The sequence below is a fragment of the Cryptomeria japonica genome, chromosome 1 (assembly GCF_030272615.1).
Source record: "Cryptomeria japonica chromosome 1, Sugi_1.0, whole genome shotgun sequence".
Lineage (NCBI taxonomy): Eukaryota > Viridiplantae > Streptophyta > Pinopsida > Cupressales > Cupressaceae > Cryptomeria > Cryptomeria japonica.
In genome coordinates this window covers 666,135,033-666,161,143 of record NC_081405.1, presented here as the reverse complement: position 1 = coordinate 666,161,143, position 26,111 = coordinate 666,135,033, and the positions used below count along the sequence as shown (strand labels likewise).

General features: G+C 35.6%; 1 protein-coding gene across 10 annotated transcripts in view; it reads right to left on the bottom strand.

Annotated features, from left to right (window-relative positions):
• LOC131071958 (CMP-sialic acid transporter 2) overlaps positions 1–11,016 on the bottom strand; it is a 52,354-nt gene extending 41,338 nt beyond the window's left edge. Inside the window, exons 1-5 of one of the 10 annotated variants that reach the window (XM_059221127.1) lie at positions 10,860–11,016; positions 8,406–8,463; positions 8,197–8,254; positions 7,999–8,110; positions 7,701–7,780 (exon numbers count right to left, since the gene is read on the bottom strand). In XM_059221127.1, the coding sequence (XP_059077110.1) occupies positions 7,701–7,780; positions 7,999–8,110; positions 8,197–8,254; positions 8,406–8,463; positions 10,860–10,886 (335 nt within the window). In that variant the 5' untranslated portion in view covers positions 10,887–11,016. The other 9 variants (XM_058007937.2, XM_058007940.2, XM_058007936.2 and 6 more) reach the window with 9 other exon arrangements.
• Between the last annotated feature and the right edge of the window lie 15,095 nt (positions 11,017–26,111).

Genomic DNA, 26,111 nt, shown 5'->3' with positions numbered 1-26,111 from the left:
TTCATCTTCCTATCTGCTGGATTGAGATATGTCTTTTCATATAAATTTTCTTAGCTCATCTGCTGGAAAGTAAAAATCCAGCAATTGAAAAAAATTACCCAGCGTGAGACAAAGTAACCAGCAGTTTTTGGACTTGTAGGCTCACAGTAAGACCCTATCAGCTGATAAAATTGAAGATCAACAAGTGCTATTTAAGGAGAACAAGAAACTGCACTTTTTCAACAAATATTTTATGAGATTGAAGCAAGCTAAGAATATTACATAAGGAAATAGACAACTTGAATGAAACCTTTCAGCCCAGGTTAGTCATTACTGACTTTGTAGCAAACAAGGTGTTAATTTTGTAACGTCGGTCGTACTATTTCATGCTTCCAATATATATATATATATATATATATATATATATATATATATATATATATATATATATATATATATATATATATATATATATATATATATATATTAATTTGATTACATATACTAATATGTTAACGTTAACTAATGATAAATAAAACCAAAGTTAACTTATCGCGTTTGACCAACGGTTACACCGTTCATGGTATCGGGTGGTAAAGCGATTCTCAAACAAGTTGCACTCCTTCCGATCGGGTACGTAAACGGTGACTAGTTTATATACTGTGGTGAGAGGTACGTAGGGAAGAGATGTGTCTTCCCACGTGGGAAGACATATCTCTTCACTACGTAACCCCTCATCCACTTATATAGCATGCTTACATTGAGGAGGACGTACACACCGAAATTGATAAGTGTGGTGCATCTTTAAAACACGCTATAGCAGATAAAATACAACTTTCGGATCATATCTCCATCTCTTCTATTTTGATCACAGAATTTTGAAAGAACTTAACATGGTATCAGAGCGAAGTTAAGGAAGATCATATTGAAATTTTGTAACGATCTCATAAACTTTCACTAGGCTCTTACTAAGATCACATTCCCATAATCCTAATGGCAATCGGAGTTAGGTTTGAAGATAGATTAGATGGAGGATCAAATTTTGTATCTTGGAAATTTAGGATCATGCTTGTTTTGAAAGAAAATAAAATTGACTATCATGTCAAAAGTGAAATTCCTGAACCCTCTGATGATATAGAGAAAATTTAGTGGAGCAAGGACAGTGAGAAGACCCTTAAGATAATTGTGGATTCAGTAAGAGACCACATTGTACTAGTTATTTCTAAATATGAGACAGCTTTTCAGATGTTAAAAGCACTAGCTGACATTTATGAAATCAACAACACTAGCAGGGCTCTCACTCTAAAGAATCAACTACACCATATAAAGATGAATAAAGGAGAAACAGTTACATCCTATTTCTTGAGGATCGCTCAGCTTAGGGATCAACTATCCACTATTGGACATCTAGTAGACAACAAAGAACTTGCTATGATGGCCCTAAATGAACTTCCTCATGGGAATCGTTCATTCAAGGAATCAATGCTCGTTCTAAATTTCCTAAGTTTGATAGATTGAAAACCGATTGCATTCAAGAGGAATCTCGGCTTGTCACAAGAGGAATAAAACAAAACAATGGTAATGAAGACATTCGTGAAAGATAAGGTAAAAACACCCAAGCATGAGCGTAAAAATGAAACGTGTGAGCTTGAAAACTCGGGCACGGGTAGGTATCTTGTGACGGCTCCGAGGCTGCTTCCTCACCGGTCCACTGCCTCTTCCAACCCTCCCATATGCCAGCTTAATAGATACAGATTCCCCATCCATCCGCGATAAAAAAGCCATAGAATAGTAGGGGCCCACCCCCAGTAGGGCGCCATGTTCATGTAGAATAGTTTCCCATCCCCGGTACTTGCCCTTGCTTTTTGAGTTTCGTACCTATCTTTCTTATATGCTGCGAGACTGGTACCGGGACAGGAGAAACTACTGGTTCAAGGTCAACAACTACTGAAGCTGCTGGTGGATATGATTGATCTCCAATTGGATCTGTATATATGCACCTTTCTAAATAAAAAGAACTGGTGCGAGAAATGCTGGCTCCGCTGCTCCTGTCACTCAGTTAATAGAATAATCAACTGCTGCTAGCTAATAATGGTAGTCACCCTTCAAGCTTTTTGAGAGGCCTTCTAATTGCCGGCTTGTCGCTTAATCTTCTGCTTAAACCCCTTATTATATGATATTTAACCATCCTTACTATATTCTATATTATACCTATCCTGAAGAGACTATATGATTTTATTATGTTCCCAGGCTTATCCCTTCTGTTCCCTCGCCTTATGACTTATACTCCCTTCGTATGTGGCTGGATATGATGCTGACTTTGCTGGTTCAATAGGTGCTACTTATGCTGCTGGGTATTGATCTGTCTTATTCTTTTCTAGAGTAGCCGTTTAGTTCCGATATCCATTCCTTTCCTTGGCCCCCATAGAATTGTAGGGCGACAGGTTCAAGCTAAGAGCGGGTAAAGATCAGCTGTGACCTCTACTGATGGATATGCTGGAAAACATGGATCGACTTATGCTACTGGTGTATCCTATAATAAAGTAAGTAAGTGAGTCCATATAATTGTAGCGGGGTTCCTTCAAAGCTCGGCTAGAAGGATTGGATTAGGGCATGGAATAGTGTTCCTCTTCCTGGTCAGGCATTGATGGTTTGGAAGAATTGGAAACTGCAGTCTTGTCGGAATACACGGATCTGTTAACGGAAGCTTCCAGACGTTGTCTGATTCGATTGGCATATCGTCTGGAGGTAGTAATGACCTGAAACAAAAATCTCGCTCCGACAAAGAAAGGAAAGGAGAAGAACTTTAAGAGAAAGAGGGACAACAGCTCAAATGGGAAGAGGTCTTCAAAGAAGAAGAGAGACATTTATGAAGTACAATGTTTCAGATGTGACCAATATGGGCACTATGCAATGAAGTGTCCAGACAAGATCAAACAACAAGCTTCAATGGTAGAAATTAAGAAAGGGAGTAATTCTGAGAAGCTAGTCTTCTACTCAACCCTCTCTAGTCAAGTCACCTCCAGTTTCAACACATGGGTGATTGACAGCGAAGCATCTCGACACATCACTAGATTTCGTGAGCACATAGATACACTTGTGGAAAGTTCAAATGAAGAAGTGACAATTGGTGATGACTCAAATTATCCAGTTATGGGAATAGGAACCTGCAATATCAACCTAAAGTCAGGGATATCCCTACAACTGAATGGAGTTCTATTTGTACCTGGTATAAAGAGAAACCTTGTCTCAGTTTCTGCACTTGAAGATAAGGGTTACAGATTAACGTTTATGGAAGGAAAGGTACTTGCTTGGCCAAAGAACTCCACCATCAAGAAAGCCCACACCATTGGAGTAAGACAAGGGAGCCTCTACAGACTTTGCACCACTCCACCTCTAGCCTTGATTCATGAGACTACAGATTCGAATGAACTTTGGCACAAAAGATTAGGGCACCTTCATTTCCATGCCCTACCTAAGATAGAGAAAATGGTGATCGGCTTACCCAAGCTAAGTCAAAAATCTAAAGGAGCTTGCAAAGGGTGTGCCTTGGGAAAGAATACTAAAGGGTCTTTTAATTCTAGCAACAGTAAATCCAAAAATGCATTAGAATTAGTTCATTCTGATTTATGTGGACCCATGTCTGTACCCTCATTAGGGTGATTTTTATATTATGTAATATTTGTAGATGATTATTCTAGGAAGACGTGGATATATTTTCTGAGGTACAAAGAGTTTGAAGAAATCCTTTCTAAATTTAAGGAATTCAAAGCTCTTGCAGAAAATATGACAGGTAAGAAAATCATAACCTTAAGAACAGACAATGGGGGGGAATACACTTCTGATATGTTTAAAGATTATTGTATAAATGTTGGGATTAAGAGGGAGTTAACTGTACCTTATAACCCACAACAAAATGGGGTAGCTGAAAGAAAGAATAGGACTATAGTAGAAGCTACTAGGGCTATGTTATTTGACCAAAATATAGAAACCTCATTTTGGGCTGAAGTATCTAGGACAGCTGTGTACATTCAAAATAGATGTCCTCATTCTCTTCTTGACAATAAAACCCCTGAAGAAGCCTTTACTAGCAACAAACCTGACATAAGTCATTTCCGGATCTTTGGGTGTCCAGTCTATATTCATGTCCCCAAAGAAAAGAGGTCAAAGTTAGAACCTTCTAGAAAGAAAGGAGTATTTGTTGGGTACACTGAAACCTCTAAAGCCTACGGAATATACATACCTGGTCAAAGACGAATTGAACTAAGCAGAAATGTCATCTTTGAGGAAGACGTAGCATTCAGGAGGTCCAAAAGCTCTAATGAATTAGAACACCAAGATCCTCCTACAAGCTTGGATGAGGATTCCACCCCTGAGATTCAGAGGGAGACCCCTGAAGATGCCGAGCATGAAGTTCAAGGCTTACCTTTAGAAGAAAATTATCCCGAAACTAGGAAGAGACCATTTTGGGCTAAAAAGATGCTTCAAGAAGCTGAAAATTATGCTGCTCGAAAGGGGACCTTCAAAGAAAGTAAGAGACCTAACCTATTTTCCAGTTATACTGCCTTGATGAGTGAGATCATTGATGCAGAACCTTCCTATGTTGGAGATGCGCTCAAGCATCAAATTTGGAAAGATGCTATGTCAGAAGAGTATCAGTCAATTCTGAAAAATGATGTCTGGGATATCGTGCCTGGGCCTAAAGGCAAATATGTGGTATCTTCTAAATGGCTCTTCAAAATCAAACATGCAGCAGATGGCAGCATTGAGAAGCACAAAGCAAGGTTTCTTGCCAGAGGTTTCTCACAGAAAGAAGGTATTGACTATGAAGAGACATTTCCTCCTGTTGCCAAATACACTTCTGTCTGAGCAGTTTTGGCTATTGCGGCATCTAAAGGATGGAAAGTCCATCAAGTGGATGTCAAGACTGCTTTTCTGAATGGTAAGATTGAAGAAGAAGTTTATTTGGAGCAACCTGAAGGTTTTGTGATTCATAAGGCTGAATCACATGTCTGCAGATTAAAGAAGGCTCTTTATGGACTGAAACAAGCCCCCAGAGCATGGTATGAAAGAATTGATCACTATCTCTTGGAAATAGGGTTTTTCAAGAATGAAGCAGATCCAAATCTCTACTACAAGGTAATCAATGGTGAATTATTAATTCTTATTCTTTATGTTGATGATCTACTAATCACGAGAGCATAATTGTATTTCTCGATGTAAGAAAGAATTAGCCTCTGAGTTTGATATGAAAGATTTAGGAATTCTTCACTACTTCCTTGGATTGGAAGTTTGGCAGCAGGCAAATGGTATAATCCTTAATCAAGGAAAATACACCATTGATATACTCAAGAGATTTAGAATGTTGGATTGTAGATCCATGACCACACCTATGGAGACAAATTTGCACAAGCTAAAGGAAACAGCTGCAGAATCAGAATTTGCAGATCCTACACTCTACAGACAGATTATTGGATCTCTGATGTATTTGGTAAACACAAGACTTCATATATGTTATGATGTAAATGCACTAAGTCAGTTCATGTGTGAACCCAGGGAAATACATCTTGTTGCTGCAAAGCAAATTCTGAGAAGCATAGTTGACAGGGAAAGCACATCAGGATGTTGCTTTAGTTTAGGATCAGGAATGATCTCATGGATATGTAGAAAACAGTCTTCAGTTGCTCAGAGTTCTACAAAAGTTGAATACATTGCAGCCTCCATGGGAGCAAGAGAAGTTGTATGGCTCCGGAAATTGCTTGTAGGACTGTTTGGTCAGCGCTTAAATCCTACTGTCATCTACTGTGACAATCAGAGTTGCATCAAGCTTTCAATGAATCCAGTATTTCATGACAGGTCTAAACACATTGAGATTCCTTATCACTATGTTCGAGATATGGTGGAAAGGAATGTGATCCAACTAAATTATATTAGCACAGGTGATCAGCTTGCAGACGTTCTTACCAAGCCTCTCTCCAGGATCAAGATTGAACACTTTAGAGATAAACTTGGTATGGTTGAAAATGTTATTTAATTTTGAGATAGAGTCTCATTTATTCTGATATACTAATATATTTAAAGATGTTTAGTGTGTAAACTCTTTTATTTGTCATGTGTGTGACTCCATGACTGTTGGGCCTTCTGTGAACATTATTGAAGAGTGACGACTTTTCAATAATGAACACTTGTTTCAAATTGATATTGTAAAGTGACGATTTTACAATTATCAGTTTAACTATCTTGATGGATATCATGTGACTTGATATCTGTGGACATGTCATGATAGTATATATATCTCTGAGACATTATGGTAGATATCTGTTGGCTGATATCATTAAATAAACCATAATTATGATAGAGATCTTCATGGTGAATATTATGAACATAATATTCGTGGACACGCCATGAAATCATTATCAGTATGGTAGGCATCATGTGACTTGATGCCAGTGCACATACCTTACTTGATAACTATGAGTTATGGTGAGTATCATGAGACTTGATATTCATTGTTGAACCATATCTCTGAATATCACTATGGTGTGATATCTCCTCTCTTCACAATCAATGGATGAATTGTGATGTTTTCTCTAACATGAAATGTGTCCTCCCTAGTTAAGAGGGAGTGTTAATTTTGTAACATTGGTCGTACTATTTCATGCTTCCGATATATATATATATATATATATATATATATATATTTGATTACATATACTAATATGTTAAAGTTAACTAATGATAAATAAAACCAAAGTTAACTTATCATGTTTGACCAACGGTTACACCGTTCATGGTATCGGGTGGTAAAGCGATTCTCAAACAAGTTGCACTCCTTCCGATTGGGTAAGTAAATGGTGACTAGTTTATATACTGTGGTGAGAGGTACGTAGGGAAGAGATGTGTCTTCCCACGTGGGAAGACATATCTCTTCACTATGTAACCCCTCATCCACTTATATAGCATGCTTACATTGAGGAGGATGTACACACCGAAATTGATAAGTGTGGTGCATCTTTAAAACACGCTATAGCAGATAAAATACAACTTTCAGATCATATCTCCATCTCTTCTATTTTGATCACAGAATTTTGAAAGAACTTAACACAAGGAAGCACCCAAGGGAAACAAACAACAAGGGAATCAAAGATTTATGTGTTTCTTTCTGCCACTTCTGGTGCTCCAGGTGGAGTTTTAAAGCATTTTCAGAGACTTTCAAACCTCGAGTTGTGTCAATCAATTGTTAGGATGTAGAGATAGGGTTCCAAGGACTACAAATATTTATCCGAACTTTGGCAATGTGCTGGATTAGCAATGGATAATCCTCCACCTTTTAAATTTTTCAAGGTTTTTAACAATTTTATCCATTAAAAAGTTACCTTTTTATTTTCATGCACCAAATGGAGCAGTCTGTCCAGTCCAAAAGAGGGGTGTCCCTTCCAAATCTCCAAGTCACCTGGCCAACAAGGACATCACCCAGGCCCGGGGGCATATTCTAGTGAAACACTGATTCCGTTGTTTGTCTTTTTTGTTTTCTGTGAGACTGAGGGTTATTAATTGTTTGTTATGGCTACTTTGGGGTTATATTCACAGGACTTGAGAACATGTTTGACAAAATAATCTGTCTTACTTGGCATTGTTCACTATCTTATTTGTTAATTGTACCTCATCCAAATAAACATCACTTTAAGAAATTACCAGTCAAACAGGCCTGTCAATATTACTTGTTATCCTCTGTGATGCCTTCTCTTTCCCATGTTCGAGTGAGAGCAATCAATGATAATGCACACTTTAGTGTCTCCACCTGCAAAATATATAGTTTTATTGACGTAAATATTCAATATTTCAGCAAACAAAATGAATATCCATATCATTAAACAAAATAAATGTCCAACTATAAATGATAGATACATTTCAATCTGCAGTAATAACTGAGAAGAATCAATGTACTGGAAACAAACAATTCAATCAAAGGGAAAATCTTTTCGTGTATACAACATCACAATCACATTGTATGCCCACCAAAAAATTTGCCGTTGTGATACTGTAGTCATACTTTCCAGCTCGTTTTGACCATGCAATAAGGATCCCTTGTGAACTAGTAAGCACAGTCAATGCAATTGTCACAAGAGACCTGAACTTTCATAAACAGAAACGAAAAGGTTAGTTAGCAATATTAAAAACATGAAATCAGTAGAATTGCTAATTCAAATGGCTTACTTGCGTTTCCATTCTGATCCTTCTTGAATGCCAATTTTTGGCTTATCTACAATACCTGCTGAACATGTACAAACATACATATATTGAATATAGTCTTTAGTACCAAGCTCCTATATCTAAGACTATCCTTTGAAAAATATTGCCAACATAGAAAAAGGTTGCTGGCAGCTATGAGCTTCTATAGGAGTTTCAGCCCAGCATTAACATACCACCAGAGCCAGATTTAGGGTGTGGATCTTCAATATCTGCTACATTCTCCTCCTTATCCTGAGATAGAAAAGGCAACCGTTATGAAATTCACTCCTTTATGCAAAACAACCATGTTTGGTTCAGTGACTAGTGGGTTTACAAATCATAAGATACTACATATGCTCATGATTCCAAAGGTAAAGTATAATCAACTAAGACCTAGAACTCTATGGGGGCTTCACATTTACAGAGTGTCTCTTGTTTCCAGGAAGCAGAATTGTACAGAGACATTTTCAATGGCCAAAGAAAAGTACTTGACAATTATAATACTATTTTCAGACTTAAGACAAATAGAAGCACTGTCAAATAATAAATTCAACTACATCCAGCATTTAGTATCTTTTGAGAATACTATTATAAAATGAATATCTCAGATCAGTAAAAACTGACTTTTCCAATGCATACACATATATTCAGTACACAAGGAAATCCAGATTTTATCCTGGAGAATATCAAGACTCTCATGGAGTAGATGAAACAAATGGCAAAAGGTAGATGTGGATGTAAAGGATACTACAATACAGATATTTACATGGCAGCTTTTCAAAGTCCCACTACAGTAGTGGATATGCCCATATAAAATTTACAAATTACAACTAAACACGGACATACATTTAGAAAGCAATACATGCAGCAGGTTATTGTATTTACGTCTGCTCAAGATGTTAAATCTTATATGCTTATTTCTCGGAATATCCTTTAAGAGCTACAATTCCAATGTGTTATTTTTCATTATAATGACAAATGGCTGTAGGAGATACATTTATCTGACAGTGGTGCAATTTTGAACTCTAGTGCTCTTCTTTGTTTTCTAGGTTTTCATTTTATTTAGGTTAATGCTATTATTATTAAAATCCATCTTACTTTGCTAGAGCATTTTAACCCTACCCTGAAAAGTCTTATATTGCTCATATTTCAAATTCAATTTGATAATAATGTTCTCAATTCTTGAATCAAATGTATAACTTCTGCACAATTAAAGTCTCTAACGGATCTCAATCTCTATTCATAATAAAAATGAGAATATATTATAAAGATATAAATGGTTTGTCCAAAATCTAGATTTGGACAGTTTTTTACACGCTGTAAGCAGACATTCTAGGTGCTGATTGGATGTTGATGAGATAATTACTATTTCAATATGGCCCAGACATGGCAGTACTTTTCTATATGAGGAACTACAACTCTGGTGTATTGGATACTTACCAGTGGAAACATACCAGTTAAGAATTTTTATCAGGATAGAATCTCATTGTTCCACGGCCGTTGCGGACGGGGAGACAGGGGGACGGGCTTCGGGGACGTGGGGACAAAGGGAAAAAGTTTCAGGGACGGGTTTCGGGGACGGGGGGACTTGGGCCTGGAGGGGGGAAACGCGTTTCCGTCGAACACTGGGATAGATCCTATATGCACATAACAGATAGTTAGGAAAAAATGTGTTTCTTGATTTGTGTTTGTGCTTTCTGATTTCTTGGGCTGTTTCTCCAAGTGCTTTCATATAGATCCGTCTATAAGAGTAGAGATGTCTACACTACTTTCGAATATACACACTACACTCTCTTGTGAAAAGCAAAAAAAATTTCTCATTGTCCAGCAATAAAGATGACGTGCTTTCTGTGCAATAAAAAATGCTGATGCACTCCATACTTCTAAGCCAAGCATCTCCCATGCACTAAAAGACCAAGGAATATTTGTTATCTATTTACCAAGCCAAAAAAAGTCTCAAAACTGATTCATTAAAAAGGGTTATCTTAATTGCTTTAGAATTTCACGATGCACAAAATGGTTGCGGTGTGAAATTTTTAAATCTCAAGCTTAATCAATAATTGCCCTGCAGAAGAGGATCCTCCAATGGAGAATGAAAAGTATTAAGTATTAACGCCTTTAGTATATTGAATTGAGAAGATGCACATTAACCATTTAGCTAAATACGTAATTTAGTCATCAAAGCCCTGGGATCTACAAGCATGCCTCAAATCCTCGTACTCCATAGCAAATTTCTGTAGGCAAAAGCATGGAATTGGGTTCCCTGGGAATTTAAATAGAATGCTCAGAGCACAATTCTGCATTGCGAATAAGCAATAGAACTAAAGTTTTTGGATCTATTTGCACCTAAAAATGCTTAGAGCATCTCAAAGCAGACTGCTCAGCAAACTTCCACAGAGAAAATAGAAAAACAATATTTTCCGACAAAAGATCTCTGTAAAACACGGTTACACAACAGGCATACTGCATTGAAACTTTGAAAATGGACCAGAAAGTGCTTTGGATTGTTAAAAATCACAAATTTAGCACCCAAATGATAGTTTTCAATAAAAAGAATTATAGCTACTGACCCACATAGGATTTTGCAGCGTAAACAATAGAACATAGTGACAAAAATGACAATTTGAAAAAGGGTAAAACAATGGCACCTGATCTTTGATCTTTCTGTACTCCATTGTAGTCTAAACAGGTCTCGAATGCTGATATTAGGCTTCCGTCGACAATATGGCCGAAGAATTAACTCGGTGTCGAAGGTTCAGCTTATGTATGCTTGAATTCATTTTGCTTTCTCCGTGATACGGACTGATTTTCATATTTAGATATTAAAGCACACTTTTCAAAAAAAAGAAAAAAAAAGGTATGCTATATAAATTTCTCAATTTTTAACATTAATGTAATGTTAAAAGTTAGTAGCTCTTAACTTTTTAATAGGTTTAGGTAAATTTATCACTAGAAACATTTATATTGGACCCAAGAAATCATATTGTGTGGATTAGGGGAGAGGAGAAACATTTATATTGGACCCTATAAATCATATTGTGTGGATTAGGGTAGAGGATCTAGTACTTCAGGTGCATTCTATTCTAATAGTTGTGATAGAAGATGTTAATTTAATACCTACATTTGTTATTAATTTAATGTCTAATTTTTTTATAACATTATATCAATAGTTGTGACTTTAAAGTTGTTATTGGTGATGATGACTACCCATAATTCAATGAAATGCTTCCCTTAGTCATAAAAAGCAACCAATCATATGATGCCACATCAGTTGCATACGTATGGGTCTCCCTTTTTCACGACTATTGCTCTCACCTTTTTTTGGACACATTGGCAAAAGGCATGTTGATATGGCATCATTTTATTATTATTTTTGTTGGCTCAAGGGTATCCCCACAACCCAACCCAACACCCAATTTGCCTTGCCTTGCCTTGGTCTTGCTTACTGTCAAGTTGGGGCCTGAAAGGGGCAAGCAAAGGCAAAACTAATCCCTTGGGGATGCACGCAATCACCCACAAACTACGTGCATTAGGCAAACTCAAGCCTCGGAGTTGAACCCATGACCAATGGGGAGCAAACACACAGCCCAAGCCAACTTCGCTACTTGTGCGGGTTGATATGGCATCATATTTGATAATATAGCCCTAAAAACTTAGTTATAAGCAAGGGACTTACCAAGTAAGTTTCTATAAAAAATTTGGGAGTGATTCAAAACTTCCACGTAGGATTTTGAGAAGAACGAAGTTAGGGTGCTCAACTGTTGGGTCCTCTCCCCTACATCGAGATTTATTGATCCATTATTATTGTTTTCATTCTACAAGATTCGTCTACACATTTAATCAATTAATATTTCATAAAGCTTTAAATTTTGCACAACATTGCAATCAATTGAGATAATTTCTAAGGGTATGAACAACTATATAAACATCACTCACAATCATTTAGAGGTAGTCAAGTGGGAGATTTGAGTTGGGGGTCAAGTTTGAGCATTATATTATAAATATCATTCAAATTTTATAATTTACCTATTTATAATCAAATGGCTAAGGCCTAGCATATTGGAAGTCCATTGTGATAGATAATAATTTGTTCACGATTGAGGATAAATAAAGTTCATAGTGGTCTTACATTATTTCATTAGAGTTTCATTGTGTGATTGTGTGTTATTTTAATTCACTACATGGTTGGATAATATTCATTGGATCCTTTGTCCATGACTGCATCACTCATCTCTACATAGTGTCAACAAAATATTTTGATTCTTAGGTGATTACCAAACTATCCTTTGTTGTGTTTTACATTAAGGTTTATTAGATTTAAATCTATGTTAGATTGTGCGTGCATTAGTTATGGATCCAAGTATCTTTATTTCTATTTAAATATGAATCTCACATTTAATCACTAGCCCAAATTTTATAATATGAGTCTTAGATGGCCCCACTTAATCTAGGATAATATGTGTTTGCTTAATTGCATTTGTGTAATTAGTCTAGGTTAAATTCGAGGAAATTTTATTTTCTTTCACATTTTATGTGATTTGTCCAAATTTACACCCCCAAGGTTTGACTTTAGGGTCATATTTCCAATAATAACACACACAACAAAAGAGATGTGATTAAATAATATATGTCTCACTCTTCACAAAATGTCCTAATACTATGACTTTTCTAGGTAATTCATGGTTCCAAACCTTGTTCATTTAATAGGGGAATCCATCTTAGGCTATCAAAGTTAATCACTTCAATGACAAAGAGCAAGTGTAGAGATAATCAGTATTTTGGAAAGACTAGTTATGTGATAAGGCTCTATGTGTTCACAAGATAAGTCTATAGGCTCCAAAACTTGTATCATATAGTCCTTACCCTAGAATTCATGAGACGTGTCGAAATAATGGATATACTATTTAATATTGTTAGAAAAAATAATCCTACAACTCAATAGCATGCCCCTGCAAAACAATTATTAAAGAATTTAATTGGTGTTTTGAAAAATATTTGGATGTTAAATTACAAGATTTGCAATACACCCAATAAAAGACACACATGGAAGTAGGACCCATACTTTGTCAAGTGGCTCCAACAAAGGTGGTGATAGAGTGATAAAAACTTGGGAGACTATTATTGTGGCCCATAAATCTTCTTGTAAGATTTCTTGTAGAGATAGCCACCCCAAATCTACATGCCTAATGGAAAAAACTCAAAAAATCAATATGATAAGAATAAGTGATAATTCTATCAAATAATACAAATAGAATATGATTAAAGTTTGTACATTGTGAATGGAAAACCCTTGGTTATATATAAAAAGGTGAGACATGAGATAACATAAGATTATTACAAGAATCATAATCTTATGATATGAGACATAAAGTGAAAACACCCTAAAAGTTATTTAAGATTAAGTGTTTTAAGTGTGGAAAGGACCCAATAGTGGAAATAGTTAGGGAAATAATTTAGTTCACACCAACGTCTCCCTTAAGTTAAACTTAAGGGGAAACAAATAAAAGATGGGTCTATATACAAGGCCTAATGAGGCACCCAATTACAAATGAATATCTCACAAATAGAGAAAATGAGAAAACCATGAGGAAAACATGCCTCCAAAAGATGGAAAAAAAACATGAAAAATATTCTCAAATTTATGAAATGATAAAACACAAGAATGTAGAGAGAATATTAGGTGGCCCCTTTTAGAAATTTCTCACACGTGCAATAGACTTTGTGAATGATTAAACCCATTGTCAATGAAGGGTATGGTTAAGGTATCTACAACCTATTCTATTGTAGGAAAATATCTTAAATCAATGACCTACTCTTGAATCAACTTCTTGATATAGTGCATGTATATCTTGATATGTTTGGTTTATTGATGATGAGCTAGGTTCTTCAATATCTAGATGACACGATGTTTATCAAAAAAGAGATGAAATGGTCGAAGACTTGTGAATTTTAACTCAATCAAATTATTTTAAAATCAAATAGCCTCAATGATAGTATTAACAAGTCTCTAATACTCAACCTAGCTCCAAAAAAATAGCAACAGTTCATGTTGCTTTGCACATTTTTTAGAAATGGAACCTAAACCAAGATGGAATTCATAGCCAAATGTGTCTTGATCAGAATCTATATATACAACAAATTCTAGTCCTATACCGAGTATGTAGTGAATCCCACATTGAAGAGTGTTAGTGTAGGTTTTTTATTTTCCTTATGTTAGGGGATATTTATTTTTTCCTACACATATATTATTTAAGCTTGCTTAGGTTAATAGGAATGGTTTATATGATGACACGTGGCGAAATACTTCAGCTACATGTGTAACTCTCCACCTCACATGGGTAGTTGAGTTACACACCCTCTTTTGGCTTGTTGTGCCACCTCTCATAACCACTATTTTGTCATTTCCTAAGTGGGTTATGGGGTAGTTGGGTTTCACACCCTCTTTTGGCCTTATGTGCCAACTTTCTCAACTCCTTTTTTGTCTTCATGTAAGGAGGTTATGCCACATGTTTTGGCATTTACCAAGAAGGTAAAACCTCCCACTTTTTATGGGGAATGGGAGTTAATGCACCCCTTGGATGTATATGCTTATATTTTTCTATATAATAAGCACTATACTCTCACCTTCACTAGTTAAGCAGGTGAAGTGATAGCTCGGTGAGAGTCTTCTCCAAGTTCTCTTCTTTGTCTCTATTTCTCTCTCATATCAAAATTATCTTCATTCAGCTATTTTGATCTTTGATCATCTGTTGTGTGAGGAGTTGCATGTGATCTACGACCGACATCAGATCTTGGCTCGGTTCTCACTTCTTGCAGAATCTCACATGGTATCAGAGATTATTGTCTAGTATAGCTCATTGTTTTTCTTACTTTATTTGAGGGATTTGAGAATTTTATATAGCTAATATTTTCCTTAAAAACTAAGTATGCTCTTCTCCTGCATTCTCGTGTGATATGGAGAATCAGACCAGTTTAAAGGAAAATAGCTTATAGTTAAATCTGGTTTACATGTATGTGTCCTTGTAAGATCTAGGTGATTGCAGCTTTGTGATAATATTGGAAGCTTAATAAGAATTTCCAGAGTGTCCATAAGGCTTGACAAAGTCAAAAGTGACTTTTACTTCACCAAAATCAAAGTTTGGAGGACACAGTAAAAAGTCGGAGTAAATTTTTTTTACTGGAGCTGTTTTCATTTTGGCTTTAGTGTTTCAACTTTTGTTCCTTTTCACAAAAAACGATTTCTGGGTTTTCTTCTCAGCATCGAAAAACTTCTGGGTTTTGGATGGTATTTCTATAAAATTAATAAATTTTGCAAAAATTGAGCTTGAATAGGGCCTAAGCCATTTTTCTATCAGGGAAATTCAGCAACATTTCTTAAAAGTTGCACAACTTTTGCCTCGGGTGTCAGATTTTTGCAAACAAATACTTGACGAAAAGCTGGAAATGAGCACTCTCCATTATTGTAGGTCTAATTGAAATTTTTTGCCTTTGTCTATTAGATATTAAAGGTTGTATCAACTGCTTCATCTTCTCTTCAACTGGTCATATCTTTCTCCTCACAACTCTGTTTTTCAAAAACTAATAATTGTTGGAAAGATATTGAGATAAAGTAAGTAGTTATAAGGCTGATTTGTTTCAGATCTTGTCTCAAATTATTTGTATTTGAAATCTCTATTGGTTTCTTAAAGAATTGTAATCTGATAAAAAGCCTTGTAAATGCACTAATTATAAAGTGCCAACCTTGTAATATTTGGGGGGGGTGATTTCTGAGACTAGTGAAAAGGGGGGGTGTCTCTTGTGCCTTCTTTCTTGCGCTTTTCCTGATTCTTTGCAATCTTCTTTTCTACTATCATGGATGCATCTATAGTTCCACTTTTAACACCATATAATTACTTTGAATGGAAATCTAAGATGATAATATATCTGAAAAGACATGGATATCATCGTGTTACTATGGGACTTGAAACTGAACCTCAAGATGCTGCAGAAAAGATTAAATGGTTTAATAAATGTGATGAAGCTTTTGGTACTCTATGTATGTCAGTCTCTCCAGACCTTCTTTTTCACATTGAATCTGCCACTACACCAAATGCAGTGTGGACCACTTTGGAAAACCTCTTTGGTAAACAGGATGAGCTAAGAGGTCATCAGTTAGAGAATGAACTTATAGGGTTGAATCCAACCAATTTTGATACTATACAAGACTTCTTCACTAAACTTAAGTCTGTAAGATTGCAGTTGGAACGGTGTGGAACTAAGAAAGATGATAAGCAACTGATCTTGAGTATTCTTTCTAAGCTTGGTCCTAACTATTCAGTGTTTGTTTCTACATTCTATGCTACAAAATGTGCCCTAGGTACCGCATTCAAAATGCCTTCTCTGGATGAATTTGCTGTAGAACTCACTAGGGAGCAAGACAAATTGGTTCAAATGGGTACAATAAAACCCTCTAAGTCACATGCCTTAGTTGTAAATCAAGGCACGAAAGAACAAAATGGGTCTAGTAAGCAAGATAAGAAACAAAAGAACCAAGGAGAGAAGAAAAAAGATCAGAAATATGCTACTTCAAAACCAGATAATCAGACCTCTTCATCAAGAGGTGAACAACCTAAGAAGGAGAAGGTCAAGTGTTCTTATTGTAAGAGGCCTAGTCATGATGAACACAAGTGTTTAAATAAACAAATTGATCACCTTTCAAATCTTCTTGAAAAGAATAATATCAAGGTGCCTGATTCAATCAAACAGAGTTCATTAGAAGGATTTTCGAAGGATACAAATAAGAGTAAAGGGAAAGGAAAGGGTAAGGCCCTAGTTGCTGTTGCTTCACAACCCAATTCTTGGATAATTGACTCAGGTGCTTCGCACCACATGGCTTCTTCAAAAGATGATTTCACCTCTTTAGAGACATGTTCTATGTCTTCCATACTGATGGGTGATGACACTCCTGTTGAAGTGCATGGGAGAGGGTTTGTTGATGTGGGCGAAGGAACATTTAAGGATGTCCTTTGTGTTCCATCTTTATCAACTAATCTCCTATCTGTTTATCAGCTCACTCACATTGGTTCTAGCAAACGAGTTGAGTTCACGCCAGATACAGTGGTAATCAGTGAAATGCATAATGGGTCTACTATGGCTGTGGGAAAAGCAAATCATCAATCCAGATTATATCAGTTTTCTCACTTTGTTCCTGACTCTCCTTCGACAGTTTTACTCACTCATGCAAATGAGATTAGTTGTTTGTGGCATCAATGATTTGGCCACTTGAACTATCGTTACTTGCAACAACTCAGTAAACAAGACATGGTTTTAGGGTTGCCTTCTATTCGATTTTCTGATGGAGTTTGCTAGGGATGTATTCTTGGTAAGCATCCTGAGGAGAAGTATGATAAAGGCAAAGCATGGAGAGCTCCATAGCTATTGGAGTTGGTACATAGTGACTTGGCAAGACCATTTCCACAACCATCTTTCAGTAGGGCTAGATATGTCTTAACATTTATTGATGACTTTTCCAAATTTACATGGGTTTACTTTCTCAAACAAAAGTATGAGGTATTTGAGAATTTTCTAGATTTCAAAGCTTTTTCAGAGAAACAATCTGGGAAGTTCATCAAGATTCTGCGTACAGATAATGGGGGTGAATATGTTAATAATCAGTTTGAACAATTTTGTGCTTCAGAAGGTATCAACATGCAGCACATAGTTCCATATAGTCCTCAGTAGAATGGTGTCGCAAAATGGAAGAATAGGTCCTTGAAGGAGATGGTAAATTGTATGATTCACTCCAAGTCTTTGGCACCTCAGTATTGGGCAGAGGCCATCAATTGTGCATGTTACATCCAGAATCGAGTTCCTCATAAAGCTGTGAAGGGGGTAACTCCTTTTCAAGCTTGGACCGGTCGGAAACCTACAGTTAAGCATTTCAGAGTGTTTGGTTCTCTTGCATGGGCCCACATTCCAGTAGAGAAACGCAAGGCTATGGATCCGCAGAGCAAGCCTTGCATATTTGTTGGGTATCCAGATGATGTCAAAGGGTATAGACTTCTCAATCCCTCTACACACGAGTTGTTCATTGAGAGGAGTGTTCGTTTTGAGGAGAGTTCTTCTATTTCTTCTCATACCACTTCTCCATCCACTATCACATTGGAGACATTGCATGATGTTGACAGTTCTTCTGAGGATCTTAATCCTCCTAATCCTGTTCAGGAGTCTTCTTCCTCCACTTCAGATGGTGACAGTGATGGTGAGGATTCACATTCTTCTCATAGTCATCCTTCAGAGGTTGATGATTCTCCCCCAGACTCTCCAGTTTTAGTGCCTCTTTGGGCTCGACAAACTTTTGAGTCAGTAGGAGATTGGCTTGGTGATCCATCAGATTCTAGAAGAACTAGGTCACAATTTCAGCAAGCTCCACATCTCTTCATTGCTTCAGCTTCTGATCCACAGTCTTTTCAAGAAGCTATAGGTGTTCTCGAATGGGATGCTACAATGCAAGAAGAGTTTAATTCCTTAGAAAGGAATCACACATGGGATTTAGTTCCTCTTCCTAAGGGAAGGAAACCTGTTCGATGCAAGTGGATCTATCGAACAAAATTTGTAGCGGATGGGTTGGTTGATAAGTATAAGGCTCGCTTGGTAGCAAAAGGCTTTTCCCAAGTTCCAGGGGTTGATTACTCCGAGACTTTTGCTCCAATTGCTAAGATGAATTCCATCCGGCTTGTCCTTGCTATTGCTGCAACCCATCGTTGGAAAGTTCATCAGATGGATGTCAAGAGTGCATTTTTTCATGGTGACCTTCAAGAGGAAATCTACATGGAGCAACCACAAGGGTTTGTTCAAGATCCTTCACTTGTGTGTCAACTTTGAAAGTCTCTCTATGGCCTCAAACAAGCTCCTCGAGCTTGGTATGCCAAGATGGACTCCTTCCTTCTGTCAGTTGGTTTTACTCGATGCCATTTTGATCCAAACGTCTATATTCTGCACCAGGATGATACTCTCACATTTCTAGTTCTCTATGTTGATGACTTGTTGATTACAGGGAGTCACTCATCCACCATCAAGGTAGTGAAAACTGCTCTACATGATAGATTTCTAATGTCAGACTTGGGTCTTCTACATTACTTCTTGGGAATTGAGATTACTCAATCTTCTTCAGGCATCTTTCTTGGACAACCCAAGTATGCACTCGATATGCTCTCTAGATTTCGCATGGCCGACTGTAAGCCTGCACCTACTCCTTTTTTGTCTGGGGTCAAACTTGAGGCTAAGTGCTCTTCACCCTTGATTGATAGCACTTGATATCAACAAATTGTTGGGAGCCTCATCTACTTGACTCATATGAGACCTGACATTTCATATGTGGTGGGCATGGTCTCTAGATTCACGCAGGAGCCACATGAGTTGCATTGGAAAGCAGCTAAGCGAATTCTCCACTACATTCAGGGTACTCATAATTATGGAATTCAGTATGCAGCAGGCATGGATATTGACTTGGTGGGATATACGAATTCAGATTGGGCGGGTGATTCTCAGGATCGCAAATCCACTTCAGGGTATGCAATGTCACTCAAAAACAATAATAAAATGATGTTACTCTGTGCTCTTTTAAAACTAAATTCAAAGTCGATGGGTCTTTGGTCTACTGGTGAAGTTGAATGGTTTCAAATGAGCCTACCAAGGATCAAGTCTTGCTGAGTGCAAGACTCCAACATCATAAGGGATGAGGTCGGGAATTGTGCCCTGGGCGAATTTAGCGGAATGGATACCCCTCAGTCCTTGACTCTTAGCCAAAGAGGTTCAACCTATTGGTTCGTGCCCCCCATATCGGGTGACAAAAATACTTTGTGAGCCCTCATTGGGCATGCCCTTGCTGGATTGTTGTGCTCGCAAGTCTAGACCTCCATAAAAAAAATGAATTCAAATCAAGATAAAATTTATAATAAGATATGACAGAATCAGATTTCATATGTACATCCTTCTAATATACAATTCAACCATGAGTAGCATCAATAACAAAAGTTAGCCAAGTGAAATTCATCTTTGCAATGAGAACAAAGGTATCAATTCAGTCAACACTAGGAACATATTCAAGAAACATTCCCTACAAGTTGTTCTTTCAATTTGTCGTTAATTTCATCCACTATAAATTGGTTTGATAGATCCACTTTTAAACTCAAAAATTCCTTCCTTAACAAGAGAGACAAACGGATCAAAATCTCTACAATATAAAATTTTTGATGACATATGTAGAAAAAAGACCATTCAAGACTAACAACTCCTTCAAATATATTCTACGACATGATATGCAATCACTTATACATGACATATGAAAAACCATTGAATTCTAGCAATTGCATGTGTAGAATGAGAGGTATTTTAAATGAAAGTTCTAATGAACATCCTATGTACTCCTAAATACAATCCCCAACAATCAATAAGGCATTAATGACCATTTATGTTGTATCAATAAAGTTCATCAGTGATTGCATATTTTGCCTGTACTTCTGTGGTCTATTATTACGCCGAAGGCGTCTCCTATATGAGATGCACCGGCTGATTTTTCAAATCAATGGTTCAGAGTTCAGGAAAGTCTATGCAAGACCATTGAAGTGCCCCTGTCCGTTGATTTTTTTCAATCGTTTTCATTGGCGATTAGCTCGAAATGTCAGTGTTCGCGGCCGAAATTGTTGCTTTTCTCATTTATCGTTGCCGCCGATCTCCGCAAACCCTATTTTGAATGTGTTGTCACTTCTTTTTCCGTATGCTCTTCAACTCCATCGTATTTTTTCTGTCAACGAAAGCAACATAACAATATAAAAAAATAATTAAAGTGCTTCTCCCCATGTATGGTTTTATTTTAAACTTTTTTGTTCACACGTAGCAATACACTAGAGTTAATTATTTATTTAATTTTTACTCATTTTCATTTTGACTTATTGGTTAAATATTAATTTGAGTTTTTAGAATTAAATTTTATTTGTATTTTAAAATTTCTATGTATTTATTTTTGAGTTTTTAGATTTTTTTTCCCAATTTCTATTTATTTATTTTGTCAAAATAATAGACATAATATATTAATAATTAATTATATATTTTATTTTTTTAATAGTAAATTATATGTTTAAAGATTTTCAAATTTTTATTCTTTTTTTTTAATTATTATTATATATAAGTGATTTTAAGATATTTGTTATATGAAATATATAATCAAATTTATATTGTTTAAAAAATATTTCACATTAATTATATTATAGTATATTTATATTTGTATTGATATTTCACTTATAAAATATAATATATAATAATACTATTATTTTTTAAAATGAATTTAAATTCTATTAAATACAACATGTGCATATTATTAAAAAGTTTTTATGTGGCAAGTTGAAAGTTGTTGGTAAGCATGATATCTTGTAAGAATTATAATTTTTTATCCTCCAATAGTTAAAAGGTGTAGCTTTAAAATACATTCTACCGTTGTGGTCAATATTTATGTGAAAAATTATAAATTATTCTAACCGGTGCCATTGTACCAACCACCATTGCTATTATTTTAGTGTTCAATCTTTATATGATTATTAGCATATGTTATATTAAATATAGTTTAAATTTATATATATTTAAATTTATATTAAAAAAGATATTATGATTATTTAAATTTAAATAAAATATACAAATAATAAATAATATATTATTTAATTATAATAACTTTAATATATTTTTAAGGGGTAAACGATTTTAACTCGAAGCTATGAATCAGTGGGATTTGAACCTTGATGGCAAGAACAACAACACAACAACTTAACCATCACAACATGCCACTATATATATAAACCAAAATATATATAAGAAATTATATTTACAATTATGTACAATGTAAATAGTAAATTATTTATGATATTTCATATCTATTATTATTCTAACATTATCATTCAAATTTAAGATTTCCTAGTGTTTGGGATTTATCCATGCTTATTGCACCTTCATTGGGGTTTGGGTATACATAGTCACATATATCTTTCCTCCCACCTTCCCACACTAGGATATTCTATCTTATAGATCCTTTTAAGTCTTTCTCGTTGGTTAGTATTCATGCGTACATTTAAAATTTTGACAAATTCTTATATTTTATTAAAGAACATCCCTCTATCTAGGTTGTTATTCTCAAGACATTTGATAAGGATAAGGATATGGATGTGTTTTTATAGAGGCTTTATTTAATAATGTTTGATATTTTAATTCCTTATTGATTTTTTTGGGTATTCATCTATGCTTATTATATATCTTTGTGTCATGTATTCATACACCTAATGATATGATCATGTGACACACCTAGTGCAAATATATCTTGTGGCATGCCATATTGCACGCATATAAATGATCTACCTTTACCTCTTACTCCTACTATTAATATCGATTCTTCTCATGATGATTTTACTTCCACATGTTGTTGATAAGCTAATATGTATAGGACACACCTTTTAGATAACAAATCCCCTCTCATATACAATGATGTGATACATGATGGCTAATCTTCTACATCTCATGTTGAATATATTAGTACTTATCTTTTGCATCATCTTTCCTTACATGGCGATAACTTGTGCCTTAATGATCATTTACTAGCTTCTCATGTTGATTTTACTGATACTCTATTACCTTATCATACATTATGAAAACAAGAAAATGGTGGAAGGGTTAATTACATACAATAAACATAAAACGCAAGTAAAACATAAAAACATGCAAGAAACCTAGGGTTATTTGCATACAATGAACATAAAACACAAGTAAATCATAAAAACATGCAAGAAACCTTTATACCCTTTCCTTCCTCCTCTGATTGAGCCAAATCATGAAGTGGATGTGCCCTATTGCTCCACTTAATGAGTTTTGCTCCTTTGGATGGATTTATTGTGGATTGCTCTTCACTACACAACAAGGGGTTGAATGGGATTAGGATGGAGGTGAATGGATTTGGTTTAAGTGTGGCATAAATTGGGCATAATATGGGTAGGATTGATGGATCGAGAGCTCAAACTAACAACATAAGATTAATTGGATGATGGATATGGATATGGAGGGAGAAGACTCCAATTTATAGATTGGAGGAGGCTAAAATGGTGGGCCAAAATTGATTTGGAATGGAAGGTTGAGTTTGAAAGAAGGTGGGAGAGAATTGAGAGGTCAAGATGTGGGATTCAATAGATTTTCCATAAAGGTATCTCTTGTCTCTACACTCCTCAAGTACATGGGGAAGAGATCCTCAAGTACAAAGGAATTAAAAATTCCTAGATAATAGATTATGTGGGAAGAATAAAGGAATTAAAAATTCCTTGGAAATAGAGGGCATGGGGATGTGCAAAGGATTTGAAATTATTTGACATGACCAAAGTTGGTGCATGTAAGGTTTGGAGGGTGAGATGGGAAAGCCATTTACGGCAAAGATTTGACTCATCCATTAGGGGATGTGCAAATGATTAGGAGTGATTACTTGGGTTAATGAGGGTTAAAGTACAAGTGGTAAAATTAGGAAGATGTGACATGAGGAGAGAGAATGAGTGGAGGAATATAAAATTAGAGAATAATGGTAAGTATGATTAAAGAAGAATTAATAAGGCTAGATGGAGATCAGAGAAAGTGATTTGTAGGAATCGCATAATTAGGTTAATTAGTTGAAATTAATTAGCTAAATGGGATTAGAAGAAATAAAATGATGAAGGTGACTTTAGAAGAATAAGGGAATAGTTAATTTTTTGATAAATTAATTATTGGACTATAGTGATAAAATTACTTAAATTTGATTTAATTTATTTTAAGAGGAATGGGATAGACATAATAAAATAAATTAATTGTGTAGAAAGGCTTAAATTAATTAAATATTAATTTAATTAATTTTATACATCTACACATTACATGATATTACAAGTTGTAGCAGAAATTTTATATAATGATTATGATGGATCTAGTGATTCATCCTTACGTGTGAAGTAATTCTTACTAATTATATGCACATGAATGATAAAAATCTATCAATTAGTGATTTTAGATTATATATAAGTGGTAGAGATTTATAATGGCTTGATTCATCTTGCTTGCTCCACGCTTCTTTTCCTAGTTTGGTCATTGTCTTTACTGCATTTTCTTAGACCTAATTTACTTGAAGATGGTGTGAACTTTGATATGGCCCCTCATAATCCATATTTCAACCCTCATGCATTACATGTAAATATTGCTTATGCCTTCCTATATTTACTTTTCACATCCGCCTTAATTTACATGATTATAATCAAATGGGGCACATGCATCAAAGGTTAGGAAGACGATGAAATGTTAGTCTATTAAAACTTGTCTTGTCTATTGATGCACGTAATATACTTAATGTCCCTAAAGATACATCTAAAATAAAGGAGCATTAAATTATTCAATGGTTGCAAAGCACCAAGCTAAAATATTTATATGGGATTAGTATGTTCGTTGTCATTCTATAGAGATATAATGCAAAAGGTCTTACTATTTAATACAAATTGCATTCAAAACCACTCCACAATTAGTAACATCTTTGATAGGCTCTATTGGACATGGAGGAAATCATGATATACCATTCAATGATTAATGAATTTTGTTGAATGTGAAAGAAAACTTAAGGAAGTGATATCTCTACATACATGGTAAAATGCAATAAATCAATCATTAAACAATATTTAGTTGACAATGATTCCTAGCCTTAACATGTGCACTAATAAGTATCCAAAATTGTTGGTGTAATTAATTATTCATCTTCTATATACTTACACTTTACTTAAGTTTACTTAGGTACATGCACCACACCGTAGTTTGCATATGAGACACTTGGGGAGATGTGCATACATTGGGAGTGTGTGTGTGTAGGAGAAATTCCACCTTTTATGGTGTGATCTTGTTATTACTTTATCATATCCACTTATTGTGGAGTGATAATTCCACCTTCAGTGGGTGATCCACCTCATGTGGAATTTTTTACAATTTCTCCTGCCTACCCTTGCATCTCATTGAGCCACATGTCATCATTATGTGCTATCTTGTCTCTTAGCCTTGCCTTTATAAACAAGCTCATCTACATTGCATGTAACTTTTGATGATCCAGTTGATCAGTATTTTCATCTTGATTAGAATATAGTTTATTCATATCAATCTATTTTGTCTCTCTTTTGTGTTATTCAATGTGCTCTTGATCTTGGCTATCTTCAACAAATTCTCACATGGTATCAGAGCCTATAGGGCTTCATTGATTAGTCTTTTTTGGAGAGATTTTGGAGCTTTTATTTTCAGATTTGGGGAGCTTCTCATTTTGGGTGAATTCTATGATGATTTTGACCTCACCATTGCATTCGAGAGGTCATTTCCATGAAAAATGAGTATAAATTCAGCCTATTTTGGAGAAAAAAAAAATTGGAGGAAAAATTTAGCCTATTTGGCTAGGCGGTAAAAAAATTTTAAAAATAAAAAGTAGATTATAAATTTGGCGAAATTTTTAAATTTTCATATTTTTTATTATTTCGCAGTTTTTTAATTTTATATGGTGTAATAGTTTTATTTATTCAAAAATCATTTGGAGGGGGGTTTATTACCCCCACCCTCGTATTGTTTTGCAACACTGCAGGTGTCATATCGATTGGCTCTAACTGGTCTCATCACTGCCGAAAGATCCACCTTTCTGGAATCGTATCGGTCGCCTACAGTTTGTTTTTCAGCAACCACTAGAATTTCCTCCTTCTTGTAGCTGCTCTATCCGGCCACTCCTCCCTGGGATCTCCACTTTCTGCAACCACCGCGCCTTTGGTCCAACTACCTCCCGGGTCCCCGCGTCGCCGTCCTCCATGTCGAACCTCCACCTTGACCCGGTCGCCCCTCCGCTCGTGGGC